Raw genomic sequence first — 20,877 nt, 5'->3', positions numbered from 1 at the left:
GAGCTGAACTTGTAATCTTTTGTCTTAGTTCATGATGATGATGCGTACAGCCGTGGTTCTCTGGGTCCTCTCAGCGGTGATCTGCGTGGAGAGCGCCAACAGCGTCTCCCTGGTGAATGACGCAAACCGGGAGTTTTCCTTCAGCCTCTACAGGAAGCTAGCAGCTCACGCCGACTCCCAGGGACAGAACATCCTCTTCTCCCCGATCTGCGTGTCCACCGCCTTGGCTGCGTTGTCCGTGGGAGCGCAGGGGAGGACGCTCCGCCAGATTTTCAATGGTCTGGGCTTCAGCAACTCCCTGACCCAGAAAGATGTGAACCAGGCCTTCAAGACACTCCTCCAGGGGGCCAACAACCCATTCCAGGGGGACTCCAGTGAAGGGACCGCCGTGTACCTGGACAACCGCTTCAGGCCAAAGCGAGAGTTCCTGCAGACCCTGAAGCAGTCGTACTACGCAGACGGGTTCAACGTGGACTTCACCAAAGCCGAACAAAGTGCTGAAACTATCAATGAGTACGTGGCGGAGAAGACCAACGGGAAGATTGACCAGCTGGTGGAAAACCTGGATCCAAGCACAGTCATGTATCTCATCAGCTACATTTACTACAAAGGTAAGAAGGTCCTGGGTTCAGGTCTAGTCTGTCTGTGATATGATGTCATAATGGAAGATCTGCTCACATGTTCTGAGGTTATGTTGCACATATCAAACCAAAAGTTGTTTTATTTCTGCTCATGGTTTAACAGGAACGTGGGCGACTCGGTTTGACCCTAACCTCACCGAGCAGGACCACTTCCACGTGGACGACGACACACAGGTTCAGTCTTTATTTTGAAGAAATCTTGCGTCACAGTAGTAGCCAGACCTGAAGCAGGAGCCTGATGGGGGAATTAAATTATGAAACGTACGACAGTTTCATGCCCATTTGGGGGCAAACTGATAGTTGTAACACCCTAATGAGTTTTTGACGAGACCAGGTTGCAGGCGTCCCGGTCCAATGACTCATCGTTCATTCTGTCTTCATGTTTAAAATTGTTACTGTCCAGGTTCCGGTCCTCATGATGAATATGGAGGCAAGTTTCCGCACCTACCGAGACCTCAAGCTGAAGACCACGATCCTTCAACTCCCGTTCACCGGCTCCTACTCCATGCTCTTGATGATGCCTGACGACATGGCAACGCTGGAGGACAATATCTCCCAGGACCTCGTCTCTAAATGGTTGAAGGCTAGGATGGAGACCAAGCCCAGGTTGGTAGAATCTGGATTTTTATGCTTCAATATGTGGGAGGTTGACACTGAATAAGGTACTTTAGGACTCACCCAAGAGACCGGGGCTCATGTCCCATTTGGTAAGAACAGGAAACCATTGTAGGTTAATTGTCTATAGTTGTTCGCTGGTTTGTAGTTCTGGTTTAGGCCGTCTTGATTCATCTTGCCACTGTTCACCAACCACTCTGGTCTGGTTGGAATAAACTCTTAATGTACCCATTTACATGTGGAGATATGCTGCTCTATACACGCTAAAAGTAGTGATTATTTACATGGAGTCTGGTGATTTCTTGTCATGTTAAACTAAAAGGATCTTACTCTTTAACTAGAAGGTATATCTCTGTGGGATCCATCCCATAATGTTGTCAATCACTAAGAATGGTCTGAGTCAGGTTTTTTTTTTTTTAACAGCAGATCCTTGTTTAAGGCCCTGATGGCCAAATGAAGCTTGTTCCCTAGTGGCTTCACTGAGTGTCTGTCTCCCCCCCCCCCATATGTTTCAGGAGACAAAATGTATATATTCCCAAGTTCTCCATCAAGACTTCCTACAACCTGAACGATGTGCTGTCAGAAATGGGAATGACGGACATGTTCAGTGACCGTGCAAACTTCAGAGGCATTTCCGAGGTGCGAGGACTGCTCGTCTCAGAGGTAAGAAACCAGACTGTTTGACTTCACACATTCATCCGCCTGTCGTCTCACTGACTCTGCGTTGCAGGTTTTGCACCAAGCGACGCTGGATGTGGACGAGACCGGCGCCGAGGCGACAGCCGTCTCAGCAGCCAGACCTGAACTGACGTCCATCGGGGCCCCTGTGTTGAAGTTCAACCGTCCGTTCATGGTCATCATCATTGAATTTAACACGGAGAAAATCCTCTTCATGGGCAAGATCATCGACCCGACCCTCTGATGGTCTTTGTGTCCTAGCTCAGCTGTTGCATCTCATGAATAAAGGAGTCAAAAACATTTTGGTCTCTTGCTTTGACAGTTGAAATGTTATATAATGTATGATCAACATATTGGTAATCAATAACGGATCAGATTATAGAAATACAATAAGGTTGACCGTGATGGCCACTTTATGAACAACTCTGGGTATAAAAATCTTTACTCAAGTAATGCACGGATAATTTTACTTAAGTTGGAGTATAATGAATACATACAGTACATAAAGTATGAAAGTACTTTAGGCAGGACAATTGGTTTGGAAACTGGACTGGTGAGTTCTGATGGACTTGTGTTTTCTCCAGAAACTTCAACCACCTCAACGCTTGGGTCAGTCTACCTTAGTGGGTTTAGATGTTGAGGCTAATAAAAATGTTAGTAAGTTGGCAGGACATAACTAGTGTGACTGCTGTATGATGCTTCAATGACCAAGAACTAATAGGACTAGTTAAAGTGAGACTGGGTTAATTTGGAATGAATGTCGAGAAGTTTAAAATGTAAAGATCTTTCTATAAGATGTTCATTTTTCCAGAAACTGCTGATGTAGCTAGTGCAAAACCAGACTTCATTTATAAAAGTACTGAATATAGCGCAAACGTTTTTCACATGTAAAATGTGTTACACCAATACTGGAGTTTTTCATGGTGGGAAAAGTGTAGCGACGACTGAAAAGAGCTTTTCATAGTTTGATTTGGTTTCTGTAGACTTTGAAGTGTGTTAAGATGCTAAAATGAGTGTTTACTTACATGGAGCCTGGTGGGTGTGGTCCATTGTGACCGGGTAGCTGACCAATACCACTTCTCCTTCCTCTTCATGTCTCGTCTCTGGAAACAGCTGGTAGTGTTGAGGTCAGGAGTCAGTTGGTCAGTTAGTCCATGACACGTTAGTTGACCAATGACACCACTTCTCCCTCTTCTCTCCCTCTGTTGCTATGGTGATGGACAATGGTTGAGTAAAGGCCGTGGTCACCACAGGTCTATAGTTAATATCATTAGTAACAGCTGATCTGAGTTGACTTTACTTTGACATGTCCAGCAAAGAGAGGACAACATGGCCTCCAGGGAGCTGTCTCATGATAGGTGTGTTTGTGGCAGAACTTCTGAACGTCCATTCAGCCCAATAAAGGCCAACGTCTTGTCTTTGGTTTAAACTTTTAATCATGTTTCTACGTTAAAGTATGGCGGTACAGCACGGTCCCAAAGAGGGGGGGGGTTGAGTTTTTTGGGTTTGGAGCAATTTTGTGAAAAATTCCAATCAAAGTCTATGAGAAAATGTTTACCTTTTTTGCAGATTTTGTGAAAACCACGCAGCAAATCTCTTTGAAAAGTCATAGCCCCCCATTCCTGATCATTACACACGTTTTGATGTATTGTGTGTGTGCGTGTTGACAACGCTCCGGGACTAGTAGCGGGACAAAAAACAGCCAAAATAACAATAAGTATGAGAAACAATAGTCATTGCTGCTATTGCCCAGTATGCACATAGTAGGCTCGTTCGAGATGAACTGCGCCTCGCCTGTAAAGTGGACGAGAGCAGGCGGCAGCAGCGGGGGGGGGGGGGGGCGGTGACAGAAAGCTTCGGTAAAGTCGGACAGTTTCCAGCCGATTCCAGCTCCTTCAGGCTGGACAGGAAGTGATGAAAACACTGTGGTGCGATTCCGATTTAATAAAATATAATCAGACCCACATACCAGCTGGTACACAGTCTCCAGTTGTTTTAGTTATGACAGAGTAGCTGGCAAAGTGCTCTACATGCGACCTGTTGCTGATTTTAATAAACAACAGACTGGAGATGATCCGTGATCTGAACGGATTTATCTCTTTGACTTCTAAACGTAACTATCAGCCTCAACATGTGTTCTGGACAGAATAAGTCTTTAAATCAGACAAATAGCAATTAAAATCGCTCCGATTCAAAAACAATAAAAAGTTTATATAAAACGTCATCATGTTGTAAACCAATCAGGTGTTAAATCAGCTGAGAAGCCGGCGTTTCCCAGCATGCTCTGGGTCCGCCTGGCTCTTGCAGTCGGTGAAAAGCAACTGCGCCGCCTGCGTCTCAGAACTGCGGCCGCCTCGCTCTCGTGAGATTTCCGTTGCCCACGTGTGCATGACGTCAGAGCAAGTCGGGATCAAGTCGGACACAAATCTAACCGGCATGCAACGGGCGCCGATCGCCGGTGATCGATTCTGCGCAGACCTGGATCACCTCGAACGAGCCTAGTTTCTTGGTCTGGCAGCTGCAGCCAATCAGGCTCTTTAATTGGTGGAAGACTTCAGTGGCTCTCCTTGATTGGTTCGTCAGTTGAGCATGCCGCACCAATCGGCTTCCTCTTCCAGGAACTGGGCGGGACTTCCAGTTTCCATCTGATCTGCAGCATGGGATGGCACGGCCTGTTACACACTTAATTACACACACACACACACACACACACACACACACACACACACACACACACACACACACACACACTCACCAGATGGCTATTTCACAAAACCAAGATAATAAGCCTTGACAAACAGACACATACTCACACAGACAGACACACACAATCACGCACACACACAATACAATGGTGATGACCCCTCCCACTCATGTGAGCTGGTAGGAGGCAGGAAGACGTGTGCTAGTCTACACCTGGTCCACATTAGCTTGATTGCTGGTCTACACCTGGTCCACATTAGGTTGATTGTCTCTCTGTCCTTTAAAGAGGGCTGGAGGTTCAGTTCTGGTCATTGCTCTCTCCACCCTCACGTCCACAGTTTGAGTTAGACTTCAGTTACTTTACGGCTAATTGGTATTCACCAGTTGGTCGAGCTAATTAGCATCGAGTTGTTTCTCTGGTCGAGAGGTAAGAAGCCAGGCGGTCTTTCTGAGTCGGGACTGGGGGTATTGTTCGGGGGGATTCTCAAGTTTTGCATATTAAGTTTTGGTAAGAGGTTTGATGAGTATTGTTGTCCATCTTGATGAATACCGGCCTTTAGTCAGATTTCTTTAAGAGTAACTTATCAGTCCTCATCAGCTTCACATTATACTGAACTTCAGAAACTCCCTCCAATCCGTTTCCTCCTTAAAACCATGGAGCTGAACTTGTAATCTTTTGTCTTAGTTCATGATGATGATGATGAGGATGCGTACAGCCGTGGTTCTCTGGGTCCTCTCAGCGGTGATCTGCGTAGCGAGCGCCAACAGCGTCTCCCTGGTGAATGACGCCAACCAGGAGTTTTCCTTCAGCCTCTACAGGAAGCTAGCAGCTCACGCTGACTTACAGGGACAGAATATCTTCTTCTCCCCTTTCTGCGTGTCCACCGCCTTGGCTGCGTTGTCCGTGGGAGCGCAGGGGGAGACGCACCGCCAGCTTTTCAATGGTCTTGGTTTCACCACCGCACCCCTGACCCAGACAGATGTGGACCAGGCCTTCCAGACGCTCCTCCAGGGAGCCAACAACCCATCCCAGGGGGACGCCAGCAAAGGGACCGCCGTGTTCGTGGACAACCGCTTCAAGCCAAAGCCGGAGTTCCTGCAGACCCTGAAGCAGTCGTACTTCACAGAGGGGTTCAACGTGGACTTCACCAAAACCACAGAAAGTGCAGATACCATCAATAAGTACGTGGAGGAGAAGACCAATGGGAAGGTTGACAAGCTGGTGGAAAACCTGGATCCGAACACCGTTATGTATCTCCTCAGCTACATCTACTACAAAGGTAAGAAGGTCCTGGGATGAGGTCCAGTCTGTCTGTGATATCTTCACAAATGAAGATCTGCTCACATATTCTGAGGTTAAGTTGCACGTATCAAACCAAAGGTTGTGTATTATTTCTGTTAACAGGAACTTGGGCCACTCAGTTTGACCCTAACCTCACCGAGCAGGACGACTTCCACGTGGACGAGAATACAAAGGTTCAGAGTTCAGTCTTTATTTGGTGGAAATGATTTGAGTCTCAGTAATTAACACCGGGAGCGGGGGTCTATTGGGAATTGATTTACAAAAGATATATACATTTTTCATGTCAAAGTTGGGGCAACCTGATAGTTGTAACGCCCTAATTAGTTTTTAACAATACAGGGCTGCATGGATCCCAGTCCAATGAAGCATCGTTTGTTCTGTGTCTCCATGTTAACTTGTCATGGTCCAGGTTCCGGTCCTCATGATGAATGTGGAGACTGGTTTCCGCACCTACCAAGACCACGAGCTGAACACGATGGTCCTTGTACTCCCCTTCACCAGCTCTTACTCCATGCTGCTGATGATGCCGGACGTCATGGCAACGCTGGAGAACGGCATCTCCCCAGACCACGTCTCCAACTGGATGATGGCCGAGCCCAGGTTGGTAGAATCTGGACTTTAATGGTTATATATGTGGGAGGTTTGACACTGAATAAGGTACTCTGCTTGGACTAAATGAAGCTTGTTCCCTAGTGGCTTCACTGAATGTCTGTCTTCCCCCCCCCCCCCCCCCCATATGTTTCAGGAGACAAAATGTATATATTCCCAAGTTCTCCATCAAGACTTCATACAACCTGAACGATGTGCTGTCAGAAATGGGAATGACGGACATGTTCAGTGACCGTGCAAACTTCAGAGGCATTTCAGCGGAGCAGGGACTGTCCGTCTCAGATGTAAGTAACAGACTGTTTTATTTCACAGTCCTCCGTCTGTCGTCTCACTGACTCTGCTTTGCAGGTTGTCCACCAAGCCACGCTGGACGTGGACGAGACCGGCGCCACCGCTGCCGCCGCCACAGGCGTCTCAGTCGGAGTGACGTCTATCAATGACCCCGTGAAGTTCAACCGTCCGTTCATGGTCCTCATCACTGAACGCAATGCAGAGAAGATCCTCTTCATGGGCAAGATCCTCAACCCGACCGTCTGATGGTCTCTCTGGGTCCAGCTCAGCTGTTGCATCTCATAACTAAAGGAGTCAAATGTTTGTCTTTTGCTTGAGTTTTTTTTTGTACATCTTGAAGAGAAAATATTATACATATACACAATGGAGCTCAACCGCATCTTTCCTCTTTCTGAATCATTGTGCCAGTAGTTAAATCGTAAAGTACTTCCATTAGTACAGATCCTTGACCTGACAGGTTGTCAGTCTACCTTGGATGGATTAGACATTGTGGCCAATAATATGTTATAACATTTTTGATGTTTAAGGTAGCCTGGCCCCAACTAGAGTGAATGCTGTATGATGCCATGTTACTGCTTGAATGAGTAGGAATAGTTAAACTAAGAATTTGGAACTGAAGGGTAATCACAAAAAATTGGAAAGATGGGCAATTTTTTTTTTTTTTAATGGGTCAAATGTAAGGAGTAAAGACCTAGACACACTCATGATTTGTCCTACTCACAGACTTGTACGTACCAGTTATGACATTGTGGGGCTTATGCAGCATCCTGATGGGGTCTCCCTTTCTAAAGGGCTAGAGACATGATTGAAATAATAGTATGTGACAACTAACTTGAAACGTCAACATTAAACTCCTTTAAAACCTGAATGTGCTTCCTGGGGACCAGTCATGTCCAGTGTGTGTGACCTGTTGTCTTCTGGCTCAACCAACACCACTGCTCACGACCACGTTTAGTTTCACTGAAACAACTCACTGGAGTAGATCAGTTTTATTCTCACACCAACTCACACATGTTGCAGAACCCAGTCGTGCTGCTGTGAACTCATGCATGCTGGGTCAGGGAGTTTCCTGCAGCCTGCATGCTAAGAACACCCCCCGTCCCCCCCCGTCCAGGAAGCCATCGAGCTGTGTGCACTTACAACATGTTGGAATCCATCTGTCCTGGGGGGTTAAACTGCTGCTGGGTTCAAGGCTTGTGTGTTTACCTGCTTCAGCCTCAATATGTGGTGAGTCAGCATGAAACATGATTACACAGCGTGGAGGGGAGGGGGGGGGGGCGGCAGGACAAACCCAGAGACAGAGGACAAACAGAGCCAAAGGGCAGTTCCTCTGGTTTATCTTCTGAAGGGGAGGTCTGTCTGTGTCCAGTCTGCGTCGACCAGGAGAAGGTAAGCTGTTAGAAAGATGGACTCTTATGTTTTATATACACGTCTAACCCTCATGTTCTCAAAATGACCCGTTTTCCTGTAGGTTTCCGCTTATTCAATTTTATAGCATTGTAAAACAAACTGAAGTGGTTTTGAAATAGTATTGAGTATAAGTTGACATATTCCAGTCTGTGATTATCATCAACATCCATTCCTTTCATTTTAGTCTCAATAATTCCTAATTTCTGCTTTTCTAACTCAAACATTAGGTATAATTTCTTATAAATGAGGTTTGTTGACCATAAATTCCAGTTAGTGAGTATCTAAGTTAGTGTTACGTAGTGTTGAAAACGTCAAAAAAAGTGACAAATATTGGAAAAAAAGGGACAAAAACGTAAAAAAAGTTAAAAAATTGATTAAAAAAGCGTCAACAGAAGTGTTGATTTTCAATTTTGATGGGAAGACGACACGAGGGATGAAAACTTTTGAGACGTAACGGTACATCCTGGAGAGATGGCTACATTTACTTCTTTGATGTTTTTTATGTTCATTAGATTAACAATAGTGGGTGCTGGTAATATTAATTAATTTAATAATTTACTATTTTTGCAACATTTGTCATTTTGAGCTGTTTCATCACAAAGAGGGGGCCAGTAATATTTAAGAATTCATATTTAATTGTATGGGTGTTTTTTCGTGTTATTTGTTATATTCATTAGTTTTTATTGTGATGACCCCTATCAGTCTGTATGTGGCTCATGTGGGCGGGTCGGGGGGGGGGGTGCGTGCTGGGGTCTACAACCTGCTGCACATTACCCGATTAGGTCTTTGTCCTGTAGCCCTCGTGTTCCAAAATGGAAAATTAACATTGTTTTTTGACTTTTTCAGATGCTTTTGAAACTTTTCTGAAACTTTTTGTCACTTTTTTTAATTAATTTTTGTCACTTTTGTTAACGTTGACTTTTCTCAACATTTGTGTTTCTTTTTCAATATCTGTGTCATTTGTTCAACATTTTTATCATTTTTTCAATATTTTTGTCACTTTTGTTAACATTTGATACTTTTTCTGACCATTTGTGTTGCAAAATTGACGTTTTTTGACGTTTTCATCGACTTTCTAGATGCTTTTGAAACCTTTTCTAAAACTTTTTGTGACTTAAATTTAACACTAACACCAACTTGTTACCACAGGTTTCACATTTATTTTTTGAATTTATGGCCAACGAGCCTCATTTACATGACATTATGCCAATTATTTGAGTAAAAACAATTAAATAATGAATTAATTTGACTAAGATGTTGAGAGTGTGTGTCAAAGTTTAGCCAGAATATTGTTTTGAAACCATTAAAACATTTTTTTTTTTCAAATGGTACAAAATTAAATAGAAGACCCAGAATTATACGAAGGTAAATATTGATTTTACCTGAAGAACCCACAGAACCATCCATGTTGTTTTTGGGCAATTTGGTTCAAAGAAAACCTATATTCTTTCTTTTTTTAAAAACTTTGAAAACGGGTCAAATCGAACCCAAGGACAACACAAGTGTTAGGGGGGGGGGGGGGGGGGGGGCTCACTCATGCACGCCCTCCACCTCTGATGATGCTGATATACCAAATGAGTTTCCTTTATCTTCAGGACTGTTTCCATTGCAGATATCACTGAAGCATCAGAACTATGAATGAACACATGAGGAATTATGGACTCAACAAACCGTGTGAAATGCGTTGAATGAGAAGGTGTAAACAAACTTTTGGCCTTTACTGTACAAATTCAAATTAGTTGAGGATTGTTAATTATGGGTCAAATATAATTTGCTTTTATGTAATCCTTAATTGGGGGGGGGGGGGGGGCGTCTCCCTTCTTTTGTCTTGAATTTGAACTTTTTGAAGACAAAGTTCTCGCAATATTCAGTTTGAGTTAGACTTCAGTTACTTTAAGTCTAGTTGGTATTCACCAGTTGATCGAGCTAATTAGCATCGAGTTGTTTCTCTGGTCGAGAGGTAAGAAGCCAGGTGGTCTTTCTGAGTCAGGACTGGGGGAGTTGTTTAGGGAGATTCACATGTTTTGCACATTTTTAAGTTTTGGTAAGTGCTTTGATGAGTATTGTTGTCCATCTGGATGAATATATATGAATATGAATAATACCAGCCTTTAATCAGATTTCTTTAAAAGTAACTGAACAGCCCTCATCAGCTTCACATTATACTGAACTTCAGAAACTCCCTCCAGTCCAATCAGTTTCCTCATTAAGACCATGGAGCTGAACTTGTGATGTCTTGTCTTAGTTCATGATGATGATGATGATGATGATGATGCGTGCAGCTGTGGGTCTCTGGGTTTTGAGAGGTTTGAGGTATTTGTGGTCCTGGTTAGCTTCCCTGGTTAGGCAAAGAGGTGAATCCTGTTAAGAGGGTTCAGCTGTAGACGTTGTAGGCTAGTGGTGAACGTGGGCCAGGACCACCTGGACCAGCTGGTTTAGAGATCCTATCCTCATTAAAACAAACAATAAAGAATGACGTGAATTTGTGACCTTTTGATCTTTTATCTCAGTTCATGATGATGATGCGTGCAGCCGTGGGTCTCTGGGTCCTATCAGCGGTGATCTGCCTCGGCAGAGGCGATCACCATGGTGATCACCATTCGGGTCACGGGCATGACAAGGCCGTCCAAGACACTGCAGTGGACGGCAGCGCCAACAGCGTCTCCCAGGTGAACGAAGCCAACCAAGAGTTTTCCTTCCACCTCTACAGGAAGCTAGCAGCTCACGCTGACTCTCAGGGACAGAACGTCTTCTTCTCCCCGAGTTCCGTGTCCACCGCCTTGGCCATGTTGTCCGTGGGCGCGCAGGGGGAGACGCACCGCCAGCTTTTTAGTGGTCTGGGCTTCAACAGCTCCCTCCTGACCCAGACTGATGTGGACCATGCCTTCCAGACGCTCCTCCAGGGGGCCAACAACGCATCCCAGGGGGACGCCGACGAAGGGACCGCCGTGTTCGTGGACAACCGCTTCAAGCCAAAGCCGGAGTTCCTGCAGACCCTGAAGCAGTCGTACTTCACAGAAGGGTTCAACGTGGACTTCACCAAAACCACCGAAAGTGCAGATACCATCAATAAGTACGTGGAGGGGAAGACCAACGGGAAGATCGACAAGTTGGTGGAAAGCCTGGATCCAAACACAGTCATGTGTCTCATCAGCTACATCTACTACAAAGGTAAGAAGGTCCTGGGATGAGGTCTAGTCTGTCTGTGATATGATGTCATAATGGAAGATCTGCTCACATATTCTGAGGTTGAGTTGCACGTATCAGACCACACGTTGTGTATTATTTCTGTTAACAGGAAAGTGGGCGACTCAGTTTGACCCTAAGCTCACCGAGCAGGACGACTTCCACGTGGACGAGAACACCAAGGTTCAGTCTTTATTCTGAATGGATAACTAACGAGGGCGGAGCCAGACGTAAACATTGGGGGTTCAGTCTAAACCTAGAAGATATACAGATATTGTCAAGATATACAGAAGATATTGACTGAAGATATATAAACATTCTTCAACACAATTTAGAAAAGCGTGATGTTGTAACACCCTCGTTTTTTTTGTCATCGTCCAGGTTCAAACCGCCATGATGAACATGGAGGAACGTTTCCATACCTATCACGACCACGAGCTGAACACCACGGTCCTTCAGCTGCCCTTCAACAGCTCCTACTCCATGCTGCTGATGTTGCCTGACGTCATGGCAACGCTGGAGAACGCCATCTGCCCCAACCACGTCACCAAATGGTTGAAGGCTATGACAAGACCCAGGTTGGAGAATCTTGGTTTCTACATCTAATATGTGGAAGGGTTGACACTGAATAAGGTCCTCAGCTTTGTCCTGTCCAATAGACTGGTCTCCCCCCAAAAACGCCCCCATAAGTAGTTTGTTCCTGCATCATTTGGACCTATATTTAGGTTTCTATTGGTTTTGCCCTCTGGTGGCCGCAGTAGTTGTGACAGGAACAAAGCAGGAAGTAGAAGAGCGCCAAATGTCCTGGTAAGGAGGACGGTTGTGAAACACAGGAGACCGGGGTTTATGTCCCGTTTGGAAAGAAAAGGAAACAGAGTTCAATTTAATAGACTTAGACTTCTCTTTATCATAGTATGGTATGTTAGTCTGGTGGAGATATGATGCTCTATACACGCTAAAAGTAGTGATTATTTACATGGAGTCTGGTGGAGATATGCTGCTCTATACACGCTAAAAGTAGTGATTATTTACATGGAGTCTGGTGGAGATATGCTGCTCTATACATGCTAAAAGTAGTGATTATTTACATGGAGTCTGGTGGAGATATGCTGCTCTATACACGCTAAAAGTAGGGATTATTTACATGGAGTCTGGTGGAGATATGCTGCTCTATACATGCTAAAAGTAGTGATTATTTACATGGAGTCTGGTGGAGATATGCTGCTCTATACACGCTAAAAGTAGTGATTATTTACATGGAGTCTGGTGGAGATATGGCTCTATACATGCTAAAAGTAGTGATTATTTACATGGAGTCTGGTGGAGATATGCTGCTCTATAAACGCTAAAAGTAGGGATTATTTACATGGAGTCTGGTGGAGATATAAGGCTCTATACAAGCTAAAAGTAGTGATTATTTACATGGAGTCTGGTAGAGATATGCTGCTCTATACACGCTAAAAGTAGTGATTATTTACATGGAGTCTGGTAGAGATATGCTGCTCTATACACGCTAAAAGTAGTGATTATTTACATGGAGTCTGGTGGGTTTGGTGATGTTGATTTCTGTTTCATGTTAAACTAAAAGGATCTTACTCTTTAACTAAAAGGTCTATCTCTGTAGGGATAACCCTAGTCAGATTCACTGAATGTCGTTCCCCCACCCCCCCCATATGTTTCAGGAGACATAATCTATATGTTCCCAAGTTCTCCATCAAGACTTCCTACAAACTGAACGATGTGCTGTCAGAAATGGGAATGACGGACATGTTTGGTGGCAGTGCAAATCTGAGAGGCATTTCAGAGGAGGGGGGACTGGCCGTCTCAAAAGTAAGAAACCAGAATATTTTATCATTTCACACACATTCCATTTCCATTCGTCTGTTGTCTCACTGACTCTGCGTTGCAGGTTCTGCACAAAGCGACGCTGGACGTGGACGAGACCGGTGCCGAAGCTGCAGCCGCCACCGCCGTCCTCATCGGACGGACGATTGAAGTCCCGACCAAAGTCTCGGTGCTGAAGTTCAACCGTCCGTTCATGGTCATGATCACTGAACGCAACACGGAGAAGATCCTCTTCATGGGCAAGATCCTCAACCCGACCGTCTGATGGTTTCTCTGGGTCCAGCTCATATATAAAGAGTTAGAGAAACCTTTGGTTGTTGTCTCTTGCTTTATTGACAATGTAAGGGCAAAGGGGGGGGGGGGGGGGGGGGGGATATAACGGGGCTCTGGGGCTCCTCTCCCAGAAAAGTTTTTTTCCTACAATCTAAGAAATTACATAATCTGGAAAACACAGGAAGTTCCGTCACCTCAACGATTAAATAACAGAATGTATGTGTGTGTACCTAGAGTTAAAATATAAAAATCATGATTAGGAAATTTGTGTGTGTGTGTGTGTGTGTGTGTGTGTGTGTCTGGAATCTTGAAGGTATGAAGGGATAACATCATTACATCATTTCTAACAGATCAGATTATAAAAAGAGGTTGACAGTGTTCTGGGTATTAAAATCCTAAAAACTAAGGCAGGAAGTAAAACTAGACTATCACAATAAAACAGGAAACAGAACATGAACGAGGCAAGACCAAAAATAACACAATCACAAGACAAGACAGGAAACCAGACTACCACAATAAGACAAGACAGGAAACCAGACTACCACAATAAGACAAGACAGGAAACCAGACTACCACAATAAGACAAGACAGGAAACCAGACTACCACAATAAGACAAAACAGGAAACCAGACTACAAACGACTGCAAACGCACACACACACACACACACACACACACACACACACACATAAAATTGACCTAAATTGAGGACAGCTACATTATTGAAGGTGAATGATAAGTTAAAGTCCAATAAGTTATCAGACTGTATAATATTAATAAATAGAAAATTCAGCACAATTGTTATCAGTGTGCCTCCTACTTGGTGCACATGCAAATATCGATAAAACTTAATAAAAAATAATAAGCGTCTTAACCCTTCAGAGATGTAACTTTTCAAAACCTATTTAAGACGTTAGGACGTGTGTGTGTGTGTCTGTGTGTGTGTCTGAGAGAGAGGGAGACAGATAGATGTGACAGACAGACATACAGAGTATGGTTGCCTGGTTACTAAGGACCAATAGGAAGCCTTTTATCTCTGTGATGTCATCTCTTTGATCTGTAATCAGTTAACGACCGCACCTGGCACCTGCTGTCACCCGCTATTCAGACACTGAACAAGCTCTCAAACAAATGATCATATCATCAAAGTGATACTAGCTATCAGTAAAATAAGGTTCCCGTGGGCACCAGAAGGCCTTTGTGAACGTATTGATATAAAATTTATGTGGATAAACTTAGAAATGTCGGCGTATCAGCGATGTAAAAAAGGTCTTCGCTCTGCGTTCTGCCCAGAAATGTGGACGATGTTTAACATGAAAGTGAATGGAGGAAGATTGGGACCTCTTGTCATTTGAAAGGTCGGTGGGCAAAAAATATAATTCATGTCGCATAAATGATCACATTGGCTGTAACTAGACAAGAATACCTACGTTTTGCTGTATAAATTGGCCATGACAAGTTAGAATTGTTGGCGTGGGAGCAAGTTATAGAGAGAGAACCAAGATGATTTTTTTAATCCCCCCACTCTGTCCTCCACTCTAGTCTCAACATTCACCACATACACACACATTGGAAAATCTGAGACGGTCTGAAAATGGGACGATACGTAAACTGGGATTTGGGAGAAACCGTGCTTGATATCTGAACGCCCATTCAGCCCAATAAACACCAAAGTCTTGTCTTCTGTTTAAACTTTTAATCACGTTGCTACGTTAAAGTATGGCGACACAGCACGGTCCCAAAGAGGGGGGGTTTGGAGCGATGTTGAGCGATATCCCAAACATTTCCCATTCAAGTCTATGAGAAATCTTTCGCAGTTTTTTGCCAATTTCGTGAAAACCGCGCGGCAAATCTCTTTGAAAAGTCATAGCCCCCCATTCCTGATCATTACACACGTTTTGATGTATTGTGTGTGCACGTGTTGGCAACGCTCCGGGACTAGTAGCGGGACAAAAATCTGGCGGAATAATAATAATAAGTATGGGCAATAATAGTCACTTTTGCAGTTGTCCTCATGTTGTCCCCATGTTGTCCTCATGTTGTCCTCATGTTGCGCTCATGTTGTCCTCATGTTGTCCTCATGTTGTCCTCATGTTGTCCTCATGTTGCGCTCATGTTGTCCTCATGTTGTCCTCATGTTGTCCTCATGTTGTCCCCATGTTGTCCTCATGTTGCCCTCATGTCGTGAAAAAAAAGCAGCACCACCAAAAGTGTTGATTTTTAATTTTGACAGGAAGACCCGAGGGTTAAAGTGATTTCTAGAGGACAAGGCTGCAGACATTTACATGTTTGTGCACATGATGACGTGAGACAGTAATCATTACACATCACACAGAGCGCATGGGGGGGGTGGGGGGGCGAGCAAACACAGAGACAGAGGACAAACAAACACAGAGACAGAGGACAAACGAAGCCAAAGGGCAGTTCCTCTGGTTTATCTTCTGAAGGGGAGGTCTGTCTGTGTCCAGTCTGCGTCGACCAGGAGAAGGTAAGCTGTTAGAAAGATGGACTCTTATGTTTTATATACACGTCTAACCCTCATGTTCTCAAAATGACCCGTTTTCCTAGAAAGGTTTTCTTTTACTTTTTCAATATTCGTGTCAGTTTGTCAACATTTTTGTCATTTTTGCATTTACAAATTGTCCTCATGTTGTCCTATATCAATGTTCTTTTTAATTCCCAAAAATAACATGATTGATTCCACCCAACGCTCTTGCCAAGTACAAATCTCTACTTTCATTAATTTTGTGGTGTCTTCTTCAATTTTATAGCATTTGAAAACAAATTAAAGTGTTTTTGAAATAGTATTGAGTAAAGGTTGACATATTCCAGTCTTTGATTATCCATCAACATCCATTCCTTTAATTTTAGTCTAAATAATTCACAATTTCTGCTTTTCTAACTCTAACATTAGGTATAATTTCCTATAAATTAGGTTTACTGACCATAAATTCCCCAAATAACTGTAAACTAAAGTTAATAAGTAAGTGTTACGTTGTGTTGAAAACATCTAAAAAGTGACAAACATTGAGAAAAAGCATCAAAAGTGTACACGCTAAAAGTAGTGATTATGTACATGGAGTCTGGTGGAGATATGCTGCTCTATACATGCTAAAATTAGTGATTATTTACATGGAGTCTGGTGGAGATATGCTGCTCTATACACGCTAAAAGTAGTGATTATTTACATGGAGTCTGGTGGAGATATGCTGCTCTATACACGCTAAAAGTAGTGATTATTTACATGGAGTCTGGTGGAGATATGCTGCTCTAGCCAAACTAAAAGTAGTGATTATTTACATGGAGTCTGGTGGAGACATGCTGCTCTATACTCGCTAAAAGTAGTGATTATTAACATGGAGTCTGGTGGAGATATGCTGCTCTATACACGCTAAAAGTAGTGATTATTTACATGGAGTCTGGTGGAGATATGCTGCTCTATACACGCTAAAAGTAGTGATTATTAACATGGAGTCTGGTGGAGATATGCTGCTCTATACACACTAAAAGTAGTGATTATTTACATGGAGTCTGGTGGAGATATGCTGCTCTATACTCGCTAAAAGTAGTGATTATTAACATGGAGTCTGGTGGAGATATGCTGCTCTATACACACTAAAAGTAGTGATTATTTACATGGAGTCTGGTGGAGATATGCTGCTCTATACACGCTAAAAGTAGTGATTATTTACATGGAGTCTGGTGGAGATATGCTGCTCTATACACACTAAAAGTAGTGATTATTTACATGGAGTCTGGTGGGTTTGGTGATGGTGATGTCGGGGCTGTTTCATGTTAAACTAAAAGGATCTTACTCTTTAACTAAAAGGTCTATCTCTGTAGGGATCCATCCCATAATGTTGTCACACACTTAGAATAATAATCTGACGCTGTCAGCAACAACAACACAACTTTTAGTGGACGCTGAACATCTGTCCTGTAGGGTAACATTACAGCTTGTTTCTACCTGATGATGAACATCTGTCCTGTAGGGTTACATTACAGCTTGTTTCTACCTGATGATGAACATCTGTCCTGTAGGGTAACAATACAGCTTGTTTCTCCCTGATGATGAACATCTGTCCTGTAGGGTAAATTACAGCTTGTTTCTCCCTGATGATGAACATCTGTCCTGTAGGGTAACATTACAGCTTTGTTTTCCCTGATGATGAACATCTGTCCTGTAGGGTAACATTACAGCTTGTTTCTACCTGATGCTGAACATCTGTCCTGTAGGGTAACATTACAGCTTGTTTCTCCCTGATGAACATCTGTCCTGTAGGGTAACATTACAGCTTGTTTCTACCTGATGATGAACATCTGTCCTGTAGGGTAACATTACAGCTTTTTCTCCCTGATGATGAACATCTGTCCTGTAGGGTAACATTACAGCTTGTTTCTACCTGATGATGAACATCTGTCCTGTAGGGTAACATTACAGCTTGTTTTCTCCTGATGATGAACATCTGTCCTGTAGGGTAACATTACAGCTTGTTTCTACCTGATGATGAACATCTGTCCTGTAGGGTAACATTACAGCTTGTTTCTACCTGATGATGAACATCTGTCCTGTAGGGTAACATTACAGCTTGTTTCTCTCTGATGCTGAACATATAATGAATATATAACTGTCAAGTCATCTAATTTGCTTTCTTTGTGGGTTAGATTTCAAAGTCACATGTAACTTTACCCTGATTCGATTTGGCCTCCAGATTAAACGACAGTTTGGAGCAACAGCAAACATTGTGTAACACGAACAAATAATGACTTGAACTTTTGACCTTGTGATCTTTTGTCTCAGTTCATGATGATGATGCGTGCAGCCGTGGGTCTCTGGGTCCTATCAGCGGTGATCTGCGTTGGCAGAGGCGATCACCATGGCGATCACCATTCGGGTCACGGCCATGACAAGGCCGTCCAAGACACTGCAGTGGACGGCAGCGCCAACAGCGTCTCCCAGGTGAACGAAGCCAACCAAGAGTTTTCCTTCCACCTCTACAGGAAGCTAGCAGCTCACGCTGACTCTCAGGGACAGAACGTCTTCTTCTCCCCGAGTTCCGTGTCCACCGCCTTGGCCATGTTGTCCGTGGGCGCGCAGGGGGACACGCACCGCCAGCTCTTCAGGGGTCTGGGCTTCAACAGCTCCTTCCTGACCCAGACCGATGTGGACCAGGCCTTCCAGACGCTCCTCCAGAGGGCCAACAACGCATCCCAGGGGGACGCCGACGAAGGGACCGCCGTGTTCGTGGACAACCGCTTCAAGCCAAAGCCGGAGTTCCTGCAGACCCTGAAGCAGTCGTACTTCACAGACGGGTTCAACGTGGACTTCACCAAAACCACCGAAAGTGCAGATACCATCAATAAGTACGTGGAGGGGAAGACCAACGGGAAGATTGACAAGCTGGTGGAAAGCCTGGATCCAAGCACCGTCATGTATCTCATCAGCTACATCTACTACAAAGGTAAATCAACCAGCCCCCGAAAAAACTCGGCTATTGGTCCCCCCCCCCCCCCAACCCGATCCATAGGAGCATTTCATAATAAATGTTAACTGAGGAAAGTGGGTCACCTTCTCATAGAGTTCTACAGAAACAGAGTCTCCCTCTGCTGGAGATCATATATAATGCAGCTTTATGGAGTGCCCCCCCCCCCCCCCCCCCGCTGCAAACCATATGGGGAGTTTTGATGAAATGTTAAAATGATTTGGCGTTTTGTGATCACACTTTTAAGGTTGTGTATTATTTCTGTTAACAGGAAAGTGGGCGACTCCGTTTGACCCTCAGCTCACCCAGCAGGACGACTTCCACGTGGACGAGAACACAAAGGTTCAGAGTTTCTCTCTTGATTCAGAAAAACATGATTTTGGGAATGAAAAGTAGCTTCTGTCTAACCCTGGTGTGGTCCTCAAGGGTCAAAAACAGACAAAAATTCACTTTTTTGTCCCTTTTTCAGCATTTCTTTTAGTTTCCACTACCACCACCTTACTAGTTTTATATTTTTTGGAATTCATGGCCGATAACCCTCATTTGTATAGAATTATACCTGATATTAGAGTTAAAAAAGCAGAAATTTTGAATGAAAGAGTGTTGTAAGGAATCCAATCCATTTTTTGTGGTAATTTATTTAAAAACAAAACTCATATTTCAGATGTAGATATTTTTTAAAGGGTCAGATTTGACCCGAGGACATCAGGAGGGATAAGGACTCTGTGTGTCTTCATGTTAAATCGTCATCGTCCAGGTTCGAACCGCCATGATGAACATGGAGGAACGTTTCCACACCTATCACGACCACGTGCTGAACACCACGGTCCTTCAGCTGCCCTTCAACAGCTCCTACTCCATGCTGCTGATGTTGCCTGACGTCATGGCAACGCTGGAGAACGCCATCTGCCCCAACCACGTCACCAAATGGTTGAAGTGGATGAAACCCAAGTTGGTAGAATTTAACAATACACTAACACTAGAAACCTTTATAAATTACATATAGTACACAGTAGTGATTATTTACATGGAGTCTGGTGGAGATATGCTGCTCTATACACGCTAAAAGTAGTGATTATTTACATGGAGTCTGGTGGAGATATGCTGCTCTATACATGCTAAAAGTAGTGATTATTTACATGGAGTTGGTGGAGATATGCTGCTCTATACACGCTAAAAGTAGTGATATTTACATGGAGGCTGGTGGAGATAGCTGCTCTATACACGCTAAAAGTAGTGATTATTACATGGAGTCTGGTGGGTTTGAGTTGTGGTGATTTCTGTTTCATGTTAAACTAAATGGATCTTACTCTTTAACTAAAAGGTCTATCTCTGTAGGGATAACCCTAGTCAGATTCACTGAATGTCTGTCTTCTTCTCTCCCCCCCCCCCCCATATGTTTAGGAGACATGAGGTATATATTCCCAAGTTCTCCATCAAGACTTCCTACAACCTGACGATGTGCTGTCAGAAATGGGAAATGAAGGACATGTTTGGTGATCGTGCGAATCTGAGAGGCATTTCCGAGGAGCAGGGATTGTCCGTCTCAGATGTAAGTAACAGAATATATTTTATTATTTCACTGTTTCCTCTAGAACTTTTTTCAAATCAAAAAGTTACCTGAAAACAGTGTGTTGTTTCTTTTAGCAACTCACATCACACTTTCAGTCACTATGACAACCACTACGACCAGAAACATTGGGCCAAAATATGAACAATAACGTCGCTGTCAACAGGATTATCTGCTTATAACAGCCACCAACCGTTACCTTGACCATCCAGCAAATAGACGGTACCGTAGGGTGGGGTTACCTTGACACTATCCAGCAAATAGACGGTAC

General features: G+C 43.8%; 4 protein-coding genes and 1 long non-coding RNA gene across 10 annotated transcripts; 4 read left to right on the top strand and 1 right to left on the bottom strand.

Moving 5' to 3' along the window:
- Positions 1–2,231, top strand: LOC116679185 (serpin A3-3). Its single transcript, XM_032508880.1, has 5 exons — positions 1–611; positions 745–815; positions 1,045–1,247; positions 1,772–1,919; positions 1,987–2,231. The coding sequence occupies exons 1-5, from the start codon at positions 32–34 to the stop codon at positions 2,176–2,178; spliced, it is 1,194 nt and encodes a 397-aa protein (XP_032364771.1). The 5' UTR covers positions 1–31; the 3' UTR covers positions 2,179–2,231.
- A 2,605-nt stretch (positions 2,232–4,836) lies between these two features.
- Positions 4,837–13,593, top strand: LOC116679182 (alpha-1-antitrypsin-like protein CM55-ST). Of its 5 annotated transcripts, none has more exons than XM_032508876.1 (7): positions 4,837–4,842; positions 10,761–10,815; positions 10,900–11,421; positions 11,549–11,619; positions 11,818–12,014; positions 13,119–13,266; positions 13,346–13,593. In XM_032508876.1, exons 2-7 carry the CDS (start codon positions 10,764–10,766, stop codon positions 13,544–13,546), a joined length of 1,191 nt encoding a protein of 396 aa, XP_032364767.1. In that variant the 5' UTR covers positions 4,837–4,842; positions 10,761–10,763; the 3' UTR covers positions 13,547–13,593. The 5 variants fall into 5 exon arrangements, with proteins under 5 accessions (XP_032364767.1, XP_032364765.1, XP_032364766.1 ...); XM_032508874.1 differs by adding an exon at positions 8,166–8,173 and having other exon boundaries at positions 10,761–11,421; XM_032508871.1 differs by lacking the exon at positions 4,837–4,842 and adding exons at positions 5,053–5,056; positions 8,210–8,229 and having other exon boundaries at positions 10,761–11,421.
- On the top strand, positions 5,314–7,137 carry LOC116679186 (serpin A3-5). Its single transcript, XM_032508881.1, has 5 exons — positions 5,314–5,917; positions 6,043–6,113; positions 6,350–6,540; positions 6,686–6,833; positions 6,898–7,137. The coding sequence occupies exons 1-5, from the start codon at positions 5,326–5,328 to the stop codon at positions 7,084–7,086; spliced, it is 1,191 nt and encodes a 396-aa protein (XP_032364772.1). The 5' UTR covers positions 5,314–5,325; the 3' UTR covers positions 7,087–7,137.
- LOC116679188 (uncharacterized) lies at positions 11,587–19,939 on the bottom strand. Its single transcript, XR_004329462.1, has 2 exons — positions 19,802–19,939; positions 11,587–11,626 (listed from the first exon to the last, which is right to left on the bottom strand). It is a non-coding gene; the product is annotated as an uncharacterized LOC116679188 (long non-coding RNA).
- Positions 15,945–20,588, top strand: LOC116679183 (alpha-1-antitrypsin-like protein CM55-MS; the record flags this gene model as incomplete). Of its 2 annotated transcripts, XM_032508878.1 has the most annotated exon segments (6): positions 16,034–16,041; positions 18,355–18,409; positions 18,494–19,015; positions 19,308–19,378; positions 19,794–19,987; positions 20,441–20,588. In XM_032508878.1, coding segments are annotated over 5 exon segments (987 nt in total), but the record flags the coding sequence as incomplete, so codon positions are not given.
- Positions 20,589–20,877: the final 289 nt, after the last annotated feature.

The sequence above is a fragment of the Etheostoma spectabile genome, unplaced genomic scaffold, assembly GCF_008692095.1.
Source record: "Etheostoma spectabile isolate EspeVRDwgs_2016 unplaced genomic scaffold, UIUC_Espe_1.0 scaffold00009714, whole genome shotgun sequence".
Taxonomy (NCBI): Eukaryota; Metazoa; Chordata; class Actinopteri; order Perciformes; family Percidae; genus Etheostoma; species Etheostoma spectabile.
This window is presented reverse-complemented; position numbering and strand designations above follow the sequence as displayed.

Bases quoted from the DNA above. Each gene is read 5' to 3' on its own strand.
- LOC116679182 (XM_032508875.1), top strand. From the start codon at position 10,764: ATGATGATGATGCGTGCAGCCGTGGGTCTCTGGGTCCTATCAGCGGTG. The intron at 11,422-11,548 runs GTAAGAAGGTCC...TTCTGTTAACAG, and splicing joins CAGCTACATCTACTACAAAG to GAAAGTGGGCGACTCAGTTT. The intron at 12,015-13,118 runs GTTGGAGAATCT...CATATGTTTCAG, and splicing joins AAGGCTATGACAAGACCCAG to GAGACATAATCTATATGTTC.
- LOC116679186 (XM_032508881.1), top strand. From the start codon at position 5,326: ATGATGATGATGATGAGGATGCGTACAGCCGTGGTTCTCTGGGTCCTC. The intron at 5,918-6,042 runs GTAAGAAGGTCC...TTCTGTTAACAG, and splicing joins CAGCTACATCTACTACAAAG to GAACTTGGGCCACTCAGTTT. The intron at 6,541-6,685 runs GTTGGTAGAATC...CATATGTTTCAG, and splicing joins TGGATGATGGCCGAGCCCAG to GAGACAAAATGTATATATTC.
- LOC116679185 (XM_032508880.1), top strand. From the start codon at position 32: ATGATGATGATGCGTACAGCCGTGGTTCTCTGGGTCCTCTCAGCGGTG. The intron at 612-744 runs GTAAGAAGGTCC...ATGGTTTAACAG, and splicing joins CAGCTACATTTACTACAAAG to GAACGTGGGCGACTCGGTTT. The intron at 816-1,044 runs GTTCAGTCTTTA...GTTACTGTCCAG, and splicing joins ACGTGGACGACGACACACAG to GTTCCGGTCCTCATGATGAA.